Source organism: Fimicolochytrium jonesii (assembly GCF_025526975.1).
Source record: "Fimicolochytrium jonesii strain JEL569 chromosome Unknown EV422scaffold_20, whole genome shotgun sequence".
Classification (NCBI taxonomy): Eukaryota; Fungi; Chytridiomycota; class Chytridiomycetes; order Spizellomycetales; family Powellomycetaceae; genus Fimicolochytrium; species Fimicolochytrium jonesii.
In genome coordinates this window covers 61,435-79,073 of record NW_026515687.1, presented here as the reverse complement: position 1 = coordinate 79,073, position 17,639 = coordinate 61,435, and the positions used below count along the sequence as shown (strand labels likewise).

Here is a 17,639-nt window from a genome sequence, read left to right as displayed (position 1 = left end):
ATAGTAGCGACGGTTTCACATGGGAGCATCACAGGCTTGTGACACTGACTTGAGCAAAGGGGGGCGGGCGCGGGGGCGATGCCTCCAATTGGCGGCTAATAATAATTCCATTTATTACGTACAGTAAACTTGAACTTCCCACCTCTGAGGAAAAGGTTCGGCCTCACTCCATGTTGGACACGGGATTTGCCCAAAAGTACTGCACTTTCTTTCCCGTCTGGGGAAAAAGCAAGGAACCTCAGGTTCACACACACCCACCATTCCGAGTTCTGGACCAGTCCTCGCCTCCAACTCCTCCAGAACCAAGCAGTCCGCGGCATTCCTTGTCAAGGGCTCGTCTCATATCGCCGCCGGTCGAAGTCACCAGTACTTTGAAGCTACTCCGCGCCGAATTTGTAGGTGCTAGGACGTTTGTGAACACTCGGAGACGGCAAGCCACCTTTGGTTTTCAGGTGTTGTTTTGCTACGTTGCGAACAAGCGAACAGTCTGTTACGTCCCTCGCGTCAGTCAGCCTTTTCGTCAGGTAGCCTTTCTGTCGGCACCGTTACCTGGAGCTCCCACCGAGTGTTGAGTGTGAGAGCAGGAACTAGCGATGCCTCTTACGTACCTCCGCATAAACATTACCGCTCAGCGTGCCGGATCACTTCCTGGCTATGACGGCGACCGTCGAGTGGAGTGGTCGATAGGAGAGGACGCAGGGTCTATCGCAGAGGCGCAACGACGGACGAGAGATGCCCTCCGAGTCCTGCGAGCTTTTTGGGAGGAGAGTGCGCCTGATGGTCTCCGCTTTAAGCAGTTTGCAAACACTGTGTTAGCTGACGGAAACGGGGATTCGTCTTGGCAGACGACGGCCGATTCCCCTGAAACATCGGAAATATCTGCCACCGAAACCAAAGTCGTGGAGGCGGATCTCGTAGACCCTTTGGCGGAAAAGCTCGTCCGCAATCCCAACGTGCTTCCCGCATTTCTGTCTGATCTTCGAGATTGGGACTCGTTCCGCCTCCTGTTACGAAGACATGGAGGCGACGTGCCTTTCTTGGCTGACACGTCTAGCGGCGCGTCGCCTGTGGGGCAGGAGGGAGACGCCAGTGGGAGTTCCAATGGGCAGGTCACCGTCCGAAGTGGCGAATCGACTGGGTCGCCACGAGACGTCAACAAATCGGACGCACTGGACGCTGCAAAAGTCATGATCGGCGCATTAGCTAGTCGTGAGACATTATGGCAGCAGGAACGATCGTCTCTGCAGGCAGCACTCTGGGCCGCAGGAGAGCAAGTACGCACGCTGGTCACCACCCTCACCGAGACACTGCAGAAAGTTGGCTCCTTACCGACTCAGGAGGCTGGTACCTCATCGCCACCGAAATCCGTCCGATGGGATGAGCTTGTCCTCAAACGAGAAGTCATCCGCGAAAGCGCTGCTCAGTGGGGATTCGATTACGAGGATGGAAATGCTTTGGAATGGAAAGAGGCAGAGTGGCTGAAGGAGCTTGCCAAACAGGACGTACAGATGAAGGCTAAGGGCGAGGGTTCAAGCACCGCGGCAAACTTCTCGTTTTCTCCCGAAGACATTCTGGCTGTTGTTCGCGCCACGAGGCGACTCGCAGGACGGTCGGTGGGTAGTACGCCGCCCGTAAATGGAAGGAGAGCATCACTATCCGAAGATGAGGACACCGAGGAAGACACAGAAGACGAGTTCGAGGATCCTACCGACGACAGCAATAGCAACGAAGATTTGGGCGACGGTGATGCTTCGACCGTGCCACTTAAGGACCCTACGGCTGACGAAGAACGCGACGGCGCAGAGTTGGAAAGCCTCTCGTCTCCCAAAGACGAAGTTGAGGACGTCCCTGATCCAATACATAGGCACACGACGCCACTGACCCGTGCGGCACCAGAAAACGCGGCAGCGAAAGCTAGCGCCGCGCTTTACAACCTCCGCCCGATGCCCAACGACGCCGCCGCATCCGAGCAATCGTCAGAATCGCCAAGCCCAAAGGTGAACAATGCGTCTCCGCGTTTCGCCCTTGATGGCACTACAAACGGGGTCAAAGTGGCTTTGGATGATACTGTGACTTTGATTGCCTCCGGAAGACGTAATCGGCCAAGACCGCAACCCAGAGTGGAACCGACGACATCGTCCAGCCCTTCGCTTTTGAATGATTCCAGCAAGGCTGTCGATGTCGATGCTCCTGCCACAACGACGAAGAAGGATGCCGCATCAGAAACCTCGATACCGGCTGTTAAGGACGGCTTAGAGGTTACACCTCCTTCTACGCCTCCAAATAGGGGTAAACCTGTGCAGACAGACGACAAAGCCGCAAAACAGCCTGTTGACGAGCCTGCTACTCCAACAACGCCGGAACCGACCAAGCCTTCCGTACCCGTTCAGGAGTCGACGGAACTCGCCCCGGACGGTTCCAGCGTGGCCACTCCCGTAACATCGACTCCCGCAACACCCGCTGCCCCGCCGCCAGCACAAACAAACGGAGCAACTCCCCAGGCGACACCCGCAGGATCGGACGTCGCCACCCCCATCGGCCGCAAAGGCAGCCTCACTGGAATCGTAGCTGATGCCATAGAAGCCGAAATAGAAAAACAAGCAGGGCATTCCAGCAACAGCGGCATCAAGTACAAGCCCTCCGTCGAAAACATTCCCGAAGCAGGATCCCCGGCCAAAGCCGAACCGGCGAAGAGGAAGGGGTCCATTGTGAAGAGGGTGTGGAGGAAGGTTAGCTTGGAGTTTAAGAAAAAGTAGATAGAATCCCTTGGCAAAACAGACATCTTGCGATTTTCAAGCTTGTAGATAACTTGTATAATAGCCCCCCCATTTTGCCTAGTCCATTGTCAAGAAAACGGCGTTGATCGCAGGATAGCACACAATTCGGCGTAACGATCTCTCTCATATTGTTATGAAGAATACAATTCTTATATACACGCAGATTACATACATCCCTCTCCTAGCGATCCATGCTCCTGCCCCTTATTCGTTAAGCTGGCAAAGCAGCGCGACACCTTTGGAAATCCAATAATCAGCCGGCCGATCCGACGGGATGTTTAACGGCACGACAAAGTTCGTCGAATGGCCGGTAGTGGAGAGTGTGCCGGCTCGGGCGGAGGTCTTGTAGAGCGGGCAGACGAAGATGCCGGAGCCGCCTTGGGCTTGCGAGGTGGGAACGGGGATGAAGCGGATGAGAGGCATTGTCTGTTAGCGGAAGAGAGCGGTGGTCAGTTTTAGACTCAACATTTGATGTGTAGAGGAAAAGGACATCAGAAACATACCGAATACATCTCCATAGGAAACGAATCCTGCAACAACCGTTTCTCCCGATCCCATCGAGCACCCTCCATAAACAACCCATGAACCAGCACCCCATCCTGACTCGATTGCGCGGCCGTAATCGGGCGGCTAGTATCCGACGCCGCCGTCCCAACCCTCGACGGATCACTCCCACTCGCAGGCTGGCCCCCGCCGTACGCTCGCGGGTCGCCCTCATCATAATCCAGGACTTTATACGAGAACGTGAGCGTGTCGATGGGGATATTGTATTTGCGCGCGTGGTTCTGCAGGACTCCTGTGAGGAATCCCTGTGGGAAGAAGAAGCCGGGGAGCCAGAAGGCGGTGGGTTGGCCGTTGTCGGCCCAATCCTTGATGAAGGCCATGCGTTTGTGGAAGTCTTTGACCCAGGCGCCGAGCGGCTTGAGGGAGGGGTAGGCGTGGGCGGACCAAGCATGTGGGACCTGGATGAATGTGAGATGCGTGAGTGGATGGGCTCTTAAATGCATGGGAATAGATCAGGCAGACTCGTACCTCGTTGTTGAGCAAACTCTTGAAAACCAGCTCCAGCTCCGAGCTCATAACGACGAGACCTTTCACAGCCTTCACAAGGTTCTGCAACGAGTTGCGGACGATGTTGTTGAGTTTGTTGAATCGCACCGCCTCTTGCGAGAGAACGGTGCTCAACGAGTTCAGCATGCGACCCGATTCGTCCTTCTTGAACAGCTCCAGAAGGACGGGGTTGGGGCTACTGTCGTCTATCGTGGAGCCGCCGGACTCGGATGGAGGTGCTCCCCCGGCGAAGCGAGCGGATTTCGGCCGCTTCTCACCCTCTATTGGGATTTCCAAGATGAGAGGGGCCGGCCAGTCGTTCAAGATGGCCGTTGCCATTCCTGTGACGATCTCCTCACTGGACTTGCCACCGCCCGCAGTAACTAGCCTTGGCTGGACTTCCAGAATAGATCGCAATAACCGCCGAGTCTCTTGTATTTGGTAGCTGATGTCGGCGTTCTCGTGCATGCCAAACACTGAAGGTTCCTCCGAGAAGGGAAGCCTGTCGATGTACGCGCGATAGCTGGCCAGATCGCCGTCGGGCGGGGCATGGTAGATGCCGGAAGGCGAGAACTTATACGAGTCATCCAGAATCTGAGGTGTATAGAACCGCGCGAGAATTGAGCGCAAGGTCCGTCGATCCCAGTCGTCCGTCACACGGCCTCCGAAGGTGATTTCGCCGGTGAGGTAAGATAGCGCATCCCATGGTATCGTCTTGGACTCCTGAAGCATGTTTTTCAGGATGGTGATGGAAACTTCGAGGTCCGAGTTACTCCAGTCGTACAAGATATTCCATCCCAGCGGTCCGAACTTTTTACGCTCTTGAATCACGGCATTGAAGAAGCAGACACCGAACAGAAGTTTGCGGAACCGTGGTCCTTGGGGGGGATGTTCATCGAACAGGTCGCGGGAGATGTCAGCGAAGCTTCGTGCCACGTTCGCTTTTAGGCCTTTGGGTGGCTCGTTGGTCACCTTCACACCGTCTTGCAGTACCGCGATGGGGAACACCTTCGAAGGCATTGACGATAGGAAGATGCGGAAGTTTTCGTGGATTTCTGCATCTGGCTGCGAGAACTCCTTCACGATTGTCTCCAGACGGCTCATCCACGACGCTGCCAAGTGACAGTTTTGCAAGAACACCCAGTCTCCGCATGCCATTGCCCGCCGCAACAGCTGCTCGGCAATCGGTCCTTGGCCTTGTCCTAGAGAGATCATGTGGAGGCGATCTTGCATGTTCAATTCCTTGGACGCCGCGAACTTCATCAACGCGGACACGGGATCTGAGCCCGTCGAGAGAATGAAGATGAAGGGTGTGCGGTTGTCGATGTCCTTGTAGGCGACCGCCAGGTCGAGCGGTGGTATGTCGATGAACTCCTGTCCAAGATTCTTCTTGACGAATTCGACGCAAGCAGGCACAACCTTCTCTTCACGAAGCACTTTGATCAAAAGCAATCGCTGGAAATCGGTCAATTGGTTCTCGGCCCCTCCCGGTATTGGCATGCTATAAGGATTGTCAGATTCGACGATGGCCTCCCACTCCATGGTGTACATCTGCAGATGTTCGATGGCGTAGCCAAATTCGGGAATCGTTCGCGCTAGATCGCACAGATTCTCCCACATCCCGTTCGAGAGCCATCTGACATTGGGTTTTGAAGGCAGGTCTGAACCTAGCATTCCACCTCCGCCGCGAAGCAGGAAGTTCCACTCGTAGTCGAGAATGGCTTTGCTTTCCCGAAGGATTTGAACGCAGATCATGAACGAATATGCCATTTTGTGCTGTTCGAACAAGCCCCTGGAGACGTTCGCGAACGTGCTATAGGTTGTGGTCTTGCATAGAATCTCGATCCGCTTTTGAAGGTCGTTGGCTTTCTCGGAGTGCTGGATACATGTGGAAAACAAGTTCTTGAAGTACTTAAGGGAAAACTGATACATCGAATCGATCCCAGCAAGATCCGCAATCACGAAATAAAGAACCGAGCCTCGGATAGCTACTGGTCGGTACTTCTCACGAGCGATGTTAATTTCCTTCTCAGTGACTTCGGCCTGCGCCACACGCTCCTTGATAGCAGCAGAGGTGACCTTGGATTGGTTCAGGGTGTTGATCAGCTCCTCGTCATCCAGAATGTTGCCTTGAGAATTGAAAAGCAACTTCAGGATGCGCTCCTCAATGTCTTTCAACGCCTTCCTGTCAGCTGCAATGTTGACGATCAATGTGTTCCGCTGCTCTTCCAACTCAGGACGTTCCAAGCGCACGACATCTGCTAAGAGCTGTCCTTCCAATCCAACCTTCGTGACCGTGAAGTTGATGATTGTGACTTTGATACAGACTTCCGGTAAGTAATGTGGGTTGGCGAGCTTGGTCGTGATGTAGAGCTTGAAATTGCGGTCATACTCCACGAAGGAGTCTCCAAGCTTGATCAGAAGTCGACCTCCCTGTCTCACCGTCTGCTTCAAGAGCAGTGGCTCGAGTGATGGATCGAGCTGTTCGCCGACATCTTCCATGAGAACAGGCTGACCTGTCCTGACTGCATTTTCCAACGATCTCAAAAACTTTGGATCGCTAAGCTTCACAATCTTCAGCTCGTTGCCTTCCATTGCTTTGATCCATCTGTTAGCTTGACCCTGCGGATCGATCATAAGAGGCCATCGTCGTCCCCTCGTCACCAAGATGCCGTTCTCCGTGGAAAGCGGATCAGCTGGCAGCCCTTGGATATTCCAATCTCTGACGACGGCAGGATCCGCCAGATTGTCGAATAGATTGAAGTTTTCGGAAACGGGGATGCCGATTTCTTGACATCTTTTAATCCATCCCGCTACTAGTTCAGCGCGGAACGTCGATGTAAAGGCGCCGAAGTACGCCACACAGGCTGCACTCAGGAAGATGTTTCCAACGAGATCCTCTATTTGCTGATTCAACTTCTCGACGGACTCCGCCCATCGTACTTGTTCATCAGCCAGAGCTGTGGTGAGCTTCCCGGCACGCGCCAAACGTCGCGTTGTTTCTTCCATCTTTTCGACGAGCTCACGCTTGCTGGCGATGGAGTCCTCGTACTGAGCCTTGAGCTTGGCAAGCTGATTTTCCACTTCTGCCAACGCCGCCGCCTTCTCAGCCAACTTGGCCCGCGTTGATTCCAAGGCTACAGCAGCCTCCTCCAGGCGCTTCCGCTTTGGCGCGACTTCTCGGTTCACTCGCGAATAGAGATCCATCGCGATGACCCACATACACATGCTTTTACATGCTTTTGAAACTTTCTCTACAGCGTCTGGATTGAAGTTCGGATTCTCGATGTACTTCTTCAGCTTTTTCGAAACAGCTGGCTCGATGTTGTCTTTGTCGAACTCAGCCATCTTCTTCATGAATTGAGGATCTCCAAGAAGCTTTTTTGAACCGTCCCAATCCGCCTTAGTCTTGAATAGGGTACAAATGGCTTCCATCACCATGAGCACTGCATCTGGAGGTTTGGTAAACACCTTCAACTCTGCAATATCTTTCTTATCCAAGGCATCCAAAGCCTTGTAGGCGGCGTTCAATGCCGGGAGAGCTTCATCGAGGTCCCTTTGCGCTTCAGCTGCGATTGCTTCAGTCTCATTGGCTTTTGCTCGGACCACTGTCTCTTCTTCAGAAACGACTTTTCGGACGCCATCAGCGGTTTCCTGATCCTTTCCGATCTTCACCATCAGCACCTCAGTGTCCTGTGCCCTCTGCTTCAGTTCCGGCCCCAATTGCTCGAGCTCCACCTGCATATTTGCCACCAGCTCGTTTGTCTCCAGTAACTTGTTCAGACCATTGCGAAGTCGATCACGGGAGGAGCCCAGCTCCTTTCGCTTCTCTTGCAACATGGCCGTGTAGAGGTTGATGAGCTCGAGGTACGACGTCGGCGTGGTGTAGTACCGACGACGCAGTTCGTCCCAGAACTTCTGCGCTAGCAGTCCGACGGACTCGTGAATGTCCACACACATTTCTGCAATCTTTTCCTTCATCGCATTTGACCCGAGGTCTACGAACTCCAAGAACCGACGAGACACGGACAGCAAAGCTTCCCGCGGCCATTCATCGAACCAATCAATCGTACAGCAGTTCACCAGCGACGGGAACATCCTGCATCGAGTCCTGAATGTATCACCGACAGGACTCGTCGCAAAGACAATGTGGAGGTTGTCCCGAACACGGTTGATGAAGAACTGATACACACTGTCGCGATCTTCTGGTAGACCCTTTTCCCTACAGACCGACCTCAATTCGCCCAGAATCTTCTCCCTCTCATCAAATTCGAACAAGTTTGGCACTTCCCCGGAGTTGAGGATGTTATTGATATCCTCGAGGAAGGTCTCCGTTTTGATTTGCGTGTCGGACAACAGGAATACCGTATTCTTCCCATCCTGGCCCGCCAATCGATATAGTCTCTTGATGTCCTCGCGCCATTCGGTCTGACCATACGTTCTAGTCAACTCGATTTGTATGCACTGGTAATCTGAAATGTGGCATGCAAGCCGGGTTAAGGATTGCTTGCCCGTTCCGCCGACACCAACTAATAGGGCATTTCCGCGCGGCTGGCGAATGATGCGGTTGATTCTGGTGATGTGCTGCTTCGCATCCATGAAGAAGATGAGGCGCACGTCCTTGTTGTTTGTGACATTGTATTCCTCCAGATATTCCTCTAGGAGAGTGTTCATGACCTTCATATCCGCCATCTCGACGTACAGCCTATCCTCTGGAGGTACGCCTCGCTTTCCAAAGTCACCGAACAAGATCGGCTTCTGGGTAAGCGTCTCCTTCGGAATAGCGACTCCGAAGTTCTTCTCAACCAGCTCCGAAAGAAGCTTATTGAAATACGACCTGTCCGATTCGTCAATCAAACGATCATGGAACACGCGAGAGGCTTCGTGGCAGAAGACTTTTACGATGTCAAGCTTGTTTTGCACCACCTGTGGCCGGGCTTGCAGGACACCTTGCACTACCCTCGATAGATCTCTCAAGTTAAACGTGTAGTGCGATTTTGCAGGTGTGGGCAACAGCTCAGCGCACATCCTGTGGTAGATCTCGATAGAAGAGTTGACGATGGCATCGCCCACGCCTTTTACTTCTGGCACAAAACCATTTCGCAAGAAGCCTTCCACGATTGCACGGAAAATCTTGCCCAGCGTTAGCTCACTGGGTGCCGGAATGTTGAAGAGGTTGAAGTGGCGCAAAAGGCGCGGTGTCACATTGTTACGTCCTCCTCCAGGCGGTGCGCAAGCGGCTACTATCTCAATATCTTCCACGGCCTTCCATGTGAGTTTCTCCCGGTCGTAAAAGCCGTGGAAGTCAAGGTATTGCCGAAGAAGCTCGATCGGAGGCTGAGATCCATAAGTATCCAACTTCGGCATATTGAGATCGTCGACGAAGAGAATGATCTTGTTGAACCCGGTGGGGGCCCCCATGATGTTCTTCCGCTTCTTTTCGAGCTTGAGCTCCATGATTTGCTGCGTTTGCGCACTATTCGTTTGTGCAGAGAAGTTGAGCGCGACCGGTACCCAGCCATAAGTCTTGCAGCAACGGTTCAAGAGACTTTGGACGATAATCGATTTTCCCACACCCGTGTTTCCCGTAAACATGGTTGGAAATCCGTTCATCAGCAACGCTTCCAGGAAGTACTCGTACTTCACCGTGTCGCTTGTAGGAACTGTCATTTGAAAGAAAGGAACGTCTTGTGTGTACTTGAAGGCCGGCACCAGATCATCCCATAAGGCGAAAGACTTCGTCTTCAAATCTACGTAGTAGCAGAACATGTTGTTTGCCGAAGGCAGCTGTACATCTGGAATTGGGTTTGCGTCGATGAGATCGCGAACAAAAGTGTCAAATGTGTCATGGAAGCCGTCGGCCAAGTTGCCTCCCAGTGCCCAGACGTAGCAAAAGACGAAGAGGTTGGAGAACAAGGCTCTGACATCGGCTATTGACCTTGTCAGATCCACCTCCTTGCGAACGATGAAGGTAAGCAAGAGCTTGCTAAGGCTTTGCACGAGATTCAGATCAACAGACTTGATGTACTCCTGACATTGCTTGCGAATGAAGCGAAGACCAGGATCGACATACACGTCAAAGAAGCCCCAGAACATATTTTTGAGGTCTTCGCTGACATTTGCAGGCAACTGGGCCATCCACTTCCGAATGTAAGAGCGCCACCCAAGATTGGTGGGATCCATGTAGACCATTCCGCATCGACTGACTGTCGCAGGTGACGCAACTGCGAGGTCGGCGACTTCGAACAGCATGTGCATCGTGTTGTTCATTTTGATGCGCTCGCCATTGATCAGCGTGAGAAGCTTATTATCATCTAGAACGGTGTTCATGTTCTCGATCCAAAGAGCATCAACCGGTCCATCGCACACAGTCCACTTCTCGTCTAAGCTGTTGTCTTGGACTTGCTGTCGGAATATGTAACCGATAAGCCCGTCCTTCCATTCCATCGTGGCAAGATTGAATTCACCGTAGAGCTCCGTCATGGATATGCACTGGTAGACCCAAGTTAGCCGCTATAGCGTTTGGAACATAACACAACAGTGAAAGTACCTTTGGATTGAGGACCCAAGTCTTGATAGCTTGGAACTCCGCCACAGCGCGCTCCTTTAATCTGTTGCAGGCTTCCTGCAAGATCTCATAGCAGGCAGTTTTGCCACCTCCTGTCGGGCCGACCAACATAACACCGTGCCTGATTTTGTTCGTTTCGTAAAGTTGGCAAATACGGGTGACAAAACTATCGACCACTTCCATCTTGCGCTCGATAATGACTTCCTTGATTGTGGCTACCAAAGCTCCATAATCTTGCTCTACAATGATGATTCCAGGGAACAAGTCCGAAAGAATACCCCGGAAAAGTCCAATGTCCTCCGCCAAGAACTTGGGCAAGTTCGAATCTCTCAGAGCGCGGATGAGGACGCCCTCTTCGCTGAGCTCCGGGTTATTTCGCTTTAGTGCGCCGGCCATTGTGAGGACCGACTTTACGGCTCTCATTCCAAAGTCGTAGTGATCCTGTTGAGATAGCTGCTCGGAACATAATTTGTACAGATTGACTACCTTTCCAGCCAGCACTTTCGCGTTCTCGAACCCTTCGGAGAACAGCATGATCTCCGCGATGAGGCCGTAATCTGGGATCATCATGGCAATGGGCCGGAAAAGTGCCTTGAGATTGTCCGGGAGCTCCTGTCTTCCCGCATATCCAGGATTCATCGTGATGAATGCAGTGCATGTGTCAATCAGCCGGATCTCCCTGCTTTCAAACATAAACCGCGTGGCCTTCATGTCCTTTGCGTTCTTGATGGTCAGAAGCTGTTGTGCGATGACGGACAAGACCTCAATGTCAATCCGATTGAACTCGTCGAAACAGCACCAGGCTCCTGATTGTGCAAGTCCCGCAAACATTTTGCCCATCATCTTGTAGTCCATGCCGTCCGAGCAGTTATACACAACACATTGCCGAGCTAGAGCTTTGGCCAAATCCTTGACAGTTTCAGTCTTCCCCGTCCCGGCCGGACCAAGTGGGGAGCCACCAAGGTTCAGTTGCATAGCACCGGTCAATGTCAGATAGCAGCGATCCGTGAGAGGTGTAATGACGAGCCGCGGCGAGCAGCCAAGATACTCGTATCCATAGATGAACGTAGAAGTGGACATCTTCACGAGGCAAGTGTCGTTATCTACGTCCCAGTAGTATCTCTGCTGTTTTGTCCATTCGAAATCCCCCATCCCTGTTACGCCTGCGTCGATCAAACCCTGAACGATGTCACGATTATGAACATCCATCGTGATGAGAGCACCCAAAATGCCTCGTTGGATTTTGGTCAATTCTCCACGCACGAGTGCGGCAACGCCAGACAAGTTCTACAGAAGAACGGCTGAGATTGGGAGTCGGAGCAATTTTACTAGCCAATTGTTGAACCTACCTTGATGCACTTATCCTTGAAAGCTTGGAGCGCCTTTACCGCGTTGGCCGTTTTCAGACATTCGGAGACATCCCGGGTCCAAAGGATTTGATTTCCCGTGAGCACCACTTGGCCAACATGCTCTCTCACCCAATCAGACCGTTTTCCATCTTCGAACTCGGCGAGCGCTTGCTTGACTAGCCTCCTCAGGACAGCCACCATTCCCTCTTCCACGTTGCCGAGCCAGGCTTCCACGTTTCCGCGCGCTTTGATGGTCTTCAGGAATGCAACTTTTTCTCCTTCCGGACTGTTCATGGCATTTATATCAATGCTCTTAGGATCAGTAGACGAAAATTCGAGAGACTTGATCGCATCGAAACATTTGCTGAGATGCGGTTGAACTGCTTGCGGGTTACGCGTCTGCGAAAGGATTTCGAGGAGTTCCTCATTGGATAGGAAGTAGAAACGAGGGAATAGAAGGCGCTTGCTCTCGAGATAATCTTCCAAGCATTTCTGAATCTGGTCAAGCAATACGTTGTTCTGTTGCATGGTCTCCAGCAATCCTGGTGTTGTGCCTGATTTCATCGCGTTCGGGTTGCGATGAACCTTACGCATCGTGTCCTTCCAACTGCGGTCGACCTGAGAGAACATTCTCGCCTCATCTGGCAGCTGACGCTGGATGTCTGGAGCAGAAAAGATGCTCTCCAAGTAGAGCCAGTTCCGCTGACACGTCAGCCAAGCATCCAAGGTTTCAGTAAAAAGACTGAGCTGTTTGTCCCAACGCTCCACTTCCGCTCGGATGGGCCCGATGAAGCGTGAACTCTTGATGGTGGCAATGGTGACTTGACTGTCTTCCAGGAGTGTTTGAACGTCTTCAACCGATCCCAGAATGAACACATCCTTAGCGTCGCGATACGCTGCAACGACAAATTCCACCTCGTTCCAAGTTTTCACAACTTTGCCCAACATTTCCTCGAGGGCCGCCTCGGAACCGGCTTGGCTAGAAACGTTGCTGATTTCATCCTTGAAGTCGAAGACGCGCAGCTCCATCAGCTTCTCCAAGGTGAACGTCTCGTCTCGGACAAGCACTTTGCCGAGGGCATCTTGAATTTTTTCCCAATGCCGCGCCTTCAGAGCCGGATTTCGGAGATCTACAATGGTGGCATAAAGACCTCGGTATTCATCGACCATTGCTTTCAATCGGGGGACAACCTCATTTGGAGGTAACCCTTTGTCAAGGTTGTACACGATCTTCACATATGCCTGAATATCAGCATTCATCTCCTCGGTGTTCAGAGACTCGAATGCACCCTCGCGCCAGCGCCTGTGTGATGTGTTGATGAGCAACACTGTCTTCTTTGCTGCAAAAATGCTTTAGATACTTACTTGGTGATTGTGTCCCAATCTTTCAAGCTCATCCACAGGGTTCGCTTCATGTTGACCTCAGCCTTTGTTTCCTCCAGATCCCCGCCCTTAGTAGGTAGCCCGGGCGCTGGCTGCTTTCCTTCGGCCACGCCCTTAGGAACAGCTGACAGGCTCCCTCCACTCTTGAAGAGCAAGCCCCATTGCTCGTACCGCGCTTTCGTCGCGTCCACGTTACTCAGTTGCTCCCGCAGTTCTTCGAGGAACTTGATTACCATATCACTCTTGGCCCCGGCGTTGAGAACCATTGGGTCCTGTGCGCGGTTCCGAACCTCGGATACTTCCGCCATCAAGTCATTCAGAGATTTGTCGAGCTCGACAGAGAACCTGGAGATGTTCTCATCCTTGGTGTCGGAAGCCATGTCTACAACCTCTTTCAACTGACGGAGGGTTGGGCCAAGGGTCTGGTACATGGCAAGGTCCGTCGGTTGGATGCTGATCTTGTATTGCTCCATCAACTTGTACAGCCTTGAGACTTCATCATACAGCTGTTCGACTAATGGCATCGATCCCTTGACTTTCTCCAACCATCCAAGGTACTCGACGAAGCCCTCTACGTTCGCAGGCTGGGTATTGAGCGTTCGGACCCATACTTGAACTTCGTTCAGAAGCAGCTCGTTCTTGTCTCTGGACAAGCCAGGAAGAAAGCTAGCTACCTCCGAGAAGCACCGTTCGGGACTGGGGACCAGTATGCTTTTCAGCTTTGTCGTGTCGACCATCAAGTTATTGATTGTTGACGTGATTGGAATGGCAGCAGTTTTCTGGCGTTGAAGTGCGAATTTGGCTAGATGATGTTCGAAGAATTCCACCACTGGCGAGTAGGTGGTTCCATCGGCTTTGGTAAGGATAGTCGAGCCGAGCTCAAGAATGGTCGGCTCTTTAGCTTCTGCTCCACCTTCTCCGGCCTCAGCGGTTTCTGATGCGCCTTCCGTTTTCACTTCGGGCTTGCTTTCCGTTTGGGTCTCAGGAGCGGTTTCCGCAGGGATTTCCCTTTCCGCATAGCGCTTCAGCAGAATATTGGCAATCCCGCCTTCTTCCGCATGTGTGGCTTCGCCAGCTGTTGCAAAGAGTATGGCGACCGGTCCCGCAGCTGCCTCCAACGATGAGAGAGTATCGAACCCTTCATTCTCCACCCACATATTTCGAACTTCTTCCCATGTCTGCATCCATTCTGATGCATTGGCGAAAACTCCGACGAGGACGCCTCGAATCCTACCGCAGAGTTCCCGAAAGTAAGCGCCATCACTGACTATGGCGGTAATCTGTGGTCCCTCCCCGTACTCGCCCTCTTCGAGACCGCGCACAGATGAGTAGGCTCCTCCAGCAACATTGGCTGGATCCAGATATTCGATGGTGTTTGTAAGGAGGTCCACTTTGTCAATGATGCCCAGGTAAGATTTGAACAAAATGTCGACCGCCGTCAAGAAATCCGGGAGCGACGGGGCGAAATACAAGTTGCGGGTGGCAGTGGCGAGCTGCAATAGGAGCTCATTTCTGAACAGCGGATGGTATTTTGCGCCACTGTCCGTTTGACTGTGCTTTCCAGCATCTTTACCAGTCTTATCAGCCACTTGCGCGGATCTGGCTGCTGTCTCTCCGAGAGATGGACGCTCCGGGAGGTCAATGTCCATCATGTCACCACCCGTGTTTGTTGGGCCGGTCTCCTCAATCACCTCGATGAGCTCTGTTGCCGGGATGCTTTGCCGGACGATTTTGCTGAGGATATTGAAGAATCCTTCAAAGCCCGCCTCGCCGATCTCGCCGGTTCCGATGTTCTCACCGACGACAGCTCCGCCCACTTGCACGACTCCTCCGGCACCCAGGCCAACCATGTCAACTCCGTTGGATGATGCCGTCCGCTCTAACGTGCGCTTGTTCTTGTTGTCTGCCTCTTCTTGCAAAAGCAGCATGCCATCACTCTCGCCAAGCATGGCGGGATCGCTGATGGTAATGGTTCCGCCCCCAGCGCCATCTACCTCGACGTCGGCATCAACGCAGCCCTTGAAAACAAAGCGAAGCAGATCACGCACGCTTTCCAGTGTGAGCAGATGCAAGGTTGTCACGATCATGTAATCTGCCAATTTGACAAAGCGTTGCAGTCTGCGGCATTCTGTTCGCCGCGCTGCTTGTTCCGTGTAAGTCAGCTTTCGCGGCTCGGCGACTTCTCCCTCAGCCTTCTTGACTATAGCCAAGACAGGAGCGTCTACGTCCGGCACTGCTTGCTCCGTAACCTCCATGCTCTCTTCCTCCTCGCCTTCTTCTTGATCGATCTGTACATCGAAACCCTTCTCCTTCAAACAAGCCACTCCGGCGTCCTCCACCAGCTTCCGGATTTGATCTTCCCATTCCTTCAGTGTGCCACCACTAATTTGATCAATCCAGTCCTTCTGCTCGCGCACGAAGTCCAGAAGCTCATAGCTTCTATCTGGCTCGATCTTGACCAGCCTCTTCGTCAGGACGATATCAACGCAGCAAGCGCGAATCTTGAGTAGTGCCGTGCGCAAGATTGGATGCACAACAAACAAGTTCTTTGCCAATCTCCGACGAATCTGCGCGATTTTGGTTTGCAAAACCGTTTTGCGCCATTGGGAGAAGCATTTCCACAGTCGGTAGTGTCCGAAAAATGGAATGCGAAGGAGAGAGTGGAAAAGATCGTATTCGCGTTTCCATTGCGCAAGAGGCGTAAAGTCGCCGTGCCCATGAACATCGAAATGAGTCACCCCCTAGTGGAATATGCATCAGCTAACAAGAATGGACGAACGATAAGCCAGGCAAAAGTATGGGCTTACCGCTGCACTTATGGTATAGTATCCCTCCGTCTTATCCGTGTCGGCATATTCTACTAGTTGCAGATTATATGGATTAAACGTCGGTTGACCCCGTTTCACCGACGTCTTTATTGGGTTCATATATTGGAATTCCTTGCCCTGCGGATGATTCTCGAGATGTTTGATGTATGCAAATAGCTCTTTCGCATGTCGTTTCTGCGTCTCGTCTTCAATTGCCACGGTCCCGGACCGCTGCCGGGAGACTAGTTCCCGATCAGAGCCATCATCCGCAACTCCTGACACCCTCAAACGTTTGGAGTCATCTTCCCGGTCAACATCACCAGCGATGGGTGGAATCACGTTAAGTGCAGGCTTTCCGAGTTCGACAGCCTGGTTGGCCTGCGCCGGAGTCATCTCCTCCATTCCAACAATTTGTCTTGCCCTATCAAGCATCCGCCTCGCTGAATGAGACCGGGCCGAACTGGCCGGGATAACCTGCGCCTGTCTCGCTCGCAGTCGCGATGCATCTGTAGTTTTCCCTCCTAAACGTGCACCCGCCCCATCAGATCGTCCAATCTCATGCGCTTCTATCGGCTCCAACCTCGCCCCGGAGCCGAAGCGATGTGCTGCTGCTGCTGCTGCCCCACCCCGTTTTGGATCGACACGCTTGACATCGAAGCGGGGGACTTCGCCCTTCTTGACGACGGTATATAGACGCCCTTTCAGTGCGCTAGCGCGCTGTAGAGCGTGTTCCTCTTCGGGTCCACCAGGGACGTATGGAATCGATTTCCGCTTGGCGGGTATAACGTTTGGTAGGCCGGTTCCGCTGGTATCAGAAGACCTCGGTACCATTGGTGAGGGTCGGGCGGCGCTGTTTGCGAGGCCCCCCTGCTGACCAGGAGGATCTGGCAAGATGCTCTCCGCGTTGAGCATGCTTGCAGATTTTTTCCTGCCTCGAGTAACTGTTGATCGAAGGCTGTTGCTTTCTACCTCGTAAGTTTGCACATCCGACCCTTATGGACGGGGTTCAAATTCAGAATGCATGTCCAGTGCAGCCGACGCGATTACCAAACTTCGCGTCAGTGACGTGTCGCGACTTGGAAAACATACGTACATGTATGACAGGATAGCGAAACCGGCAAGGTAATGCGCAATGCGCATGCCCATTCACCCAATGTGAAAAAGCTGACGGTTCATCAGACCTGAAAAATCCCTCAGAGAGCTCGTCTCTGAATGAGGTATATTACGAAAATACAATGGAAAAGATCCGTCTTCCGTGTGTCTCTTGGTCATGTGCTTAATGTGTTTCATTTTTTCGACAGCTTCAAGTTGGACAATGGATGTTGGCGAGCAGCTTGCGCCGAGAGGGCCAACGCTCATGCCTGACATCAGAAGCATATCAGAGGGTGAGGGCAATACCAGCTTTCGTTATGTGTACGTATGATGAAGAATGTCAGAGTCCGGAAGCCGCAACGATTGGACAGAGCATTTGACACAGAGCGACGCCACCATATTGGTTTCACAGCATATTGATTGTTCCGCAACCCATGCTGTTCCGTAGGAGACCGGTAGGGCTGCAAAATGAGCGCATCCCAATTTCATTAGAAAGCGGTGATTGAATCCCGATAGCCAGCCGTTATAAATACGGGTGGAGGTTTCCAGATTTTTGCGTGCATCATCACAGTTCCCCACTGACAGCTCAACCAAAAACTCGCATTCCGATCCC

General features: G+C 52.6%; 2 protein-coding genes across 2 annotated transcripts; one reads left to right on the top strand and one right to left on the bottom strand.

Moving 5' to 3' along the window:
* The first annotated feature begins 161 nt into the window (after window positions 1-161).
* On the top strand, window positions 162-2,880 carry EV422DRAFT_536505 (uncharacterized protein). Its single transcript, XM_053070835.1, has one exon. The coding sequence runs from the start codon at window positions 594-596 to the stop codon at window positions 2,754-2,756; it is 2,163 nt and encodes a 720-aa protein (XP_052923636.1). The 5' UTR covers window positions 162-593; the 3' UTR covers window positions 2,757-2,880.
* Window positions 2,869-16,918, bottom strand: EV422DRAFT_162086 (dynein heavy chain and region D6 of dynein motor-domain-containing protein). The gene is made up of 7 exons (XM_053064999.1): window positions 15,935-16,918; window positions 13,110-15,868; window positions 11,745-13,047; window positions 10,378-11,682; window positions 3,810-10,319; window positions 3,281-3,739; window positions 2,869-3,203 (listed from the first exon to the last, which is right to left on the bottom strand). Exons 1-7 carry the CDS (start codon window positions 16,844-16,846, stop codon window positions 2,982-2,984), a joined length of 13,470 nt encoding a protein of 4,489 aa, XP_052923635.1. The 5' UTR covers window positions 16,847-16,918; the 3' UTR covers window positions 2,869-2,981.
* Between the last annotated feature and the right edge of the window lie 721 nt (window positions 16,919-17,639).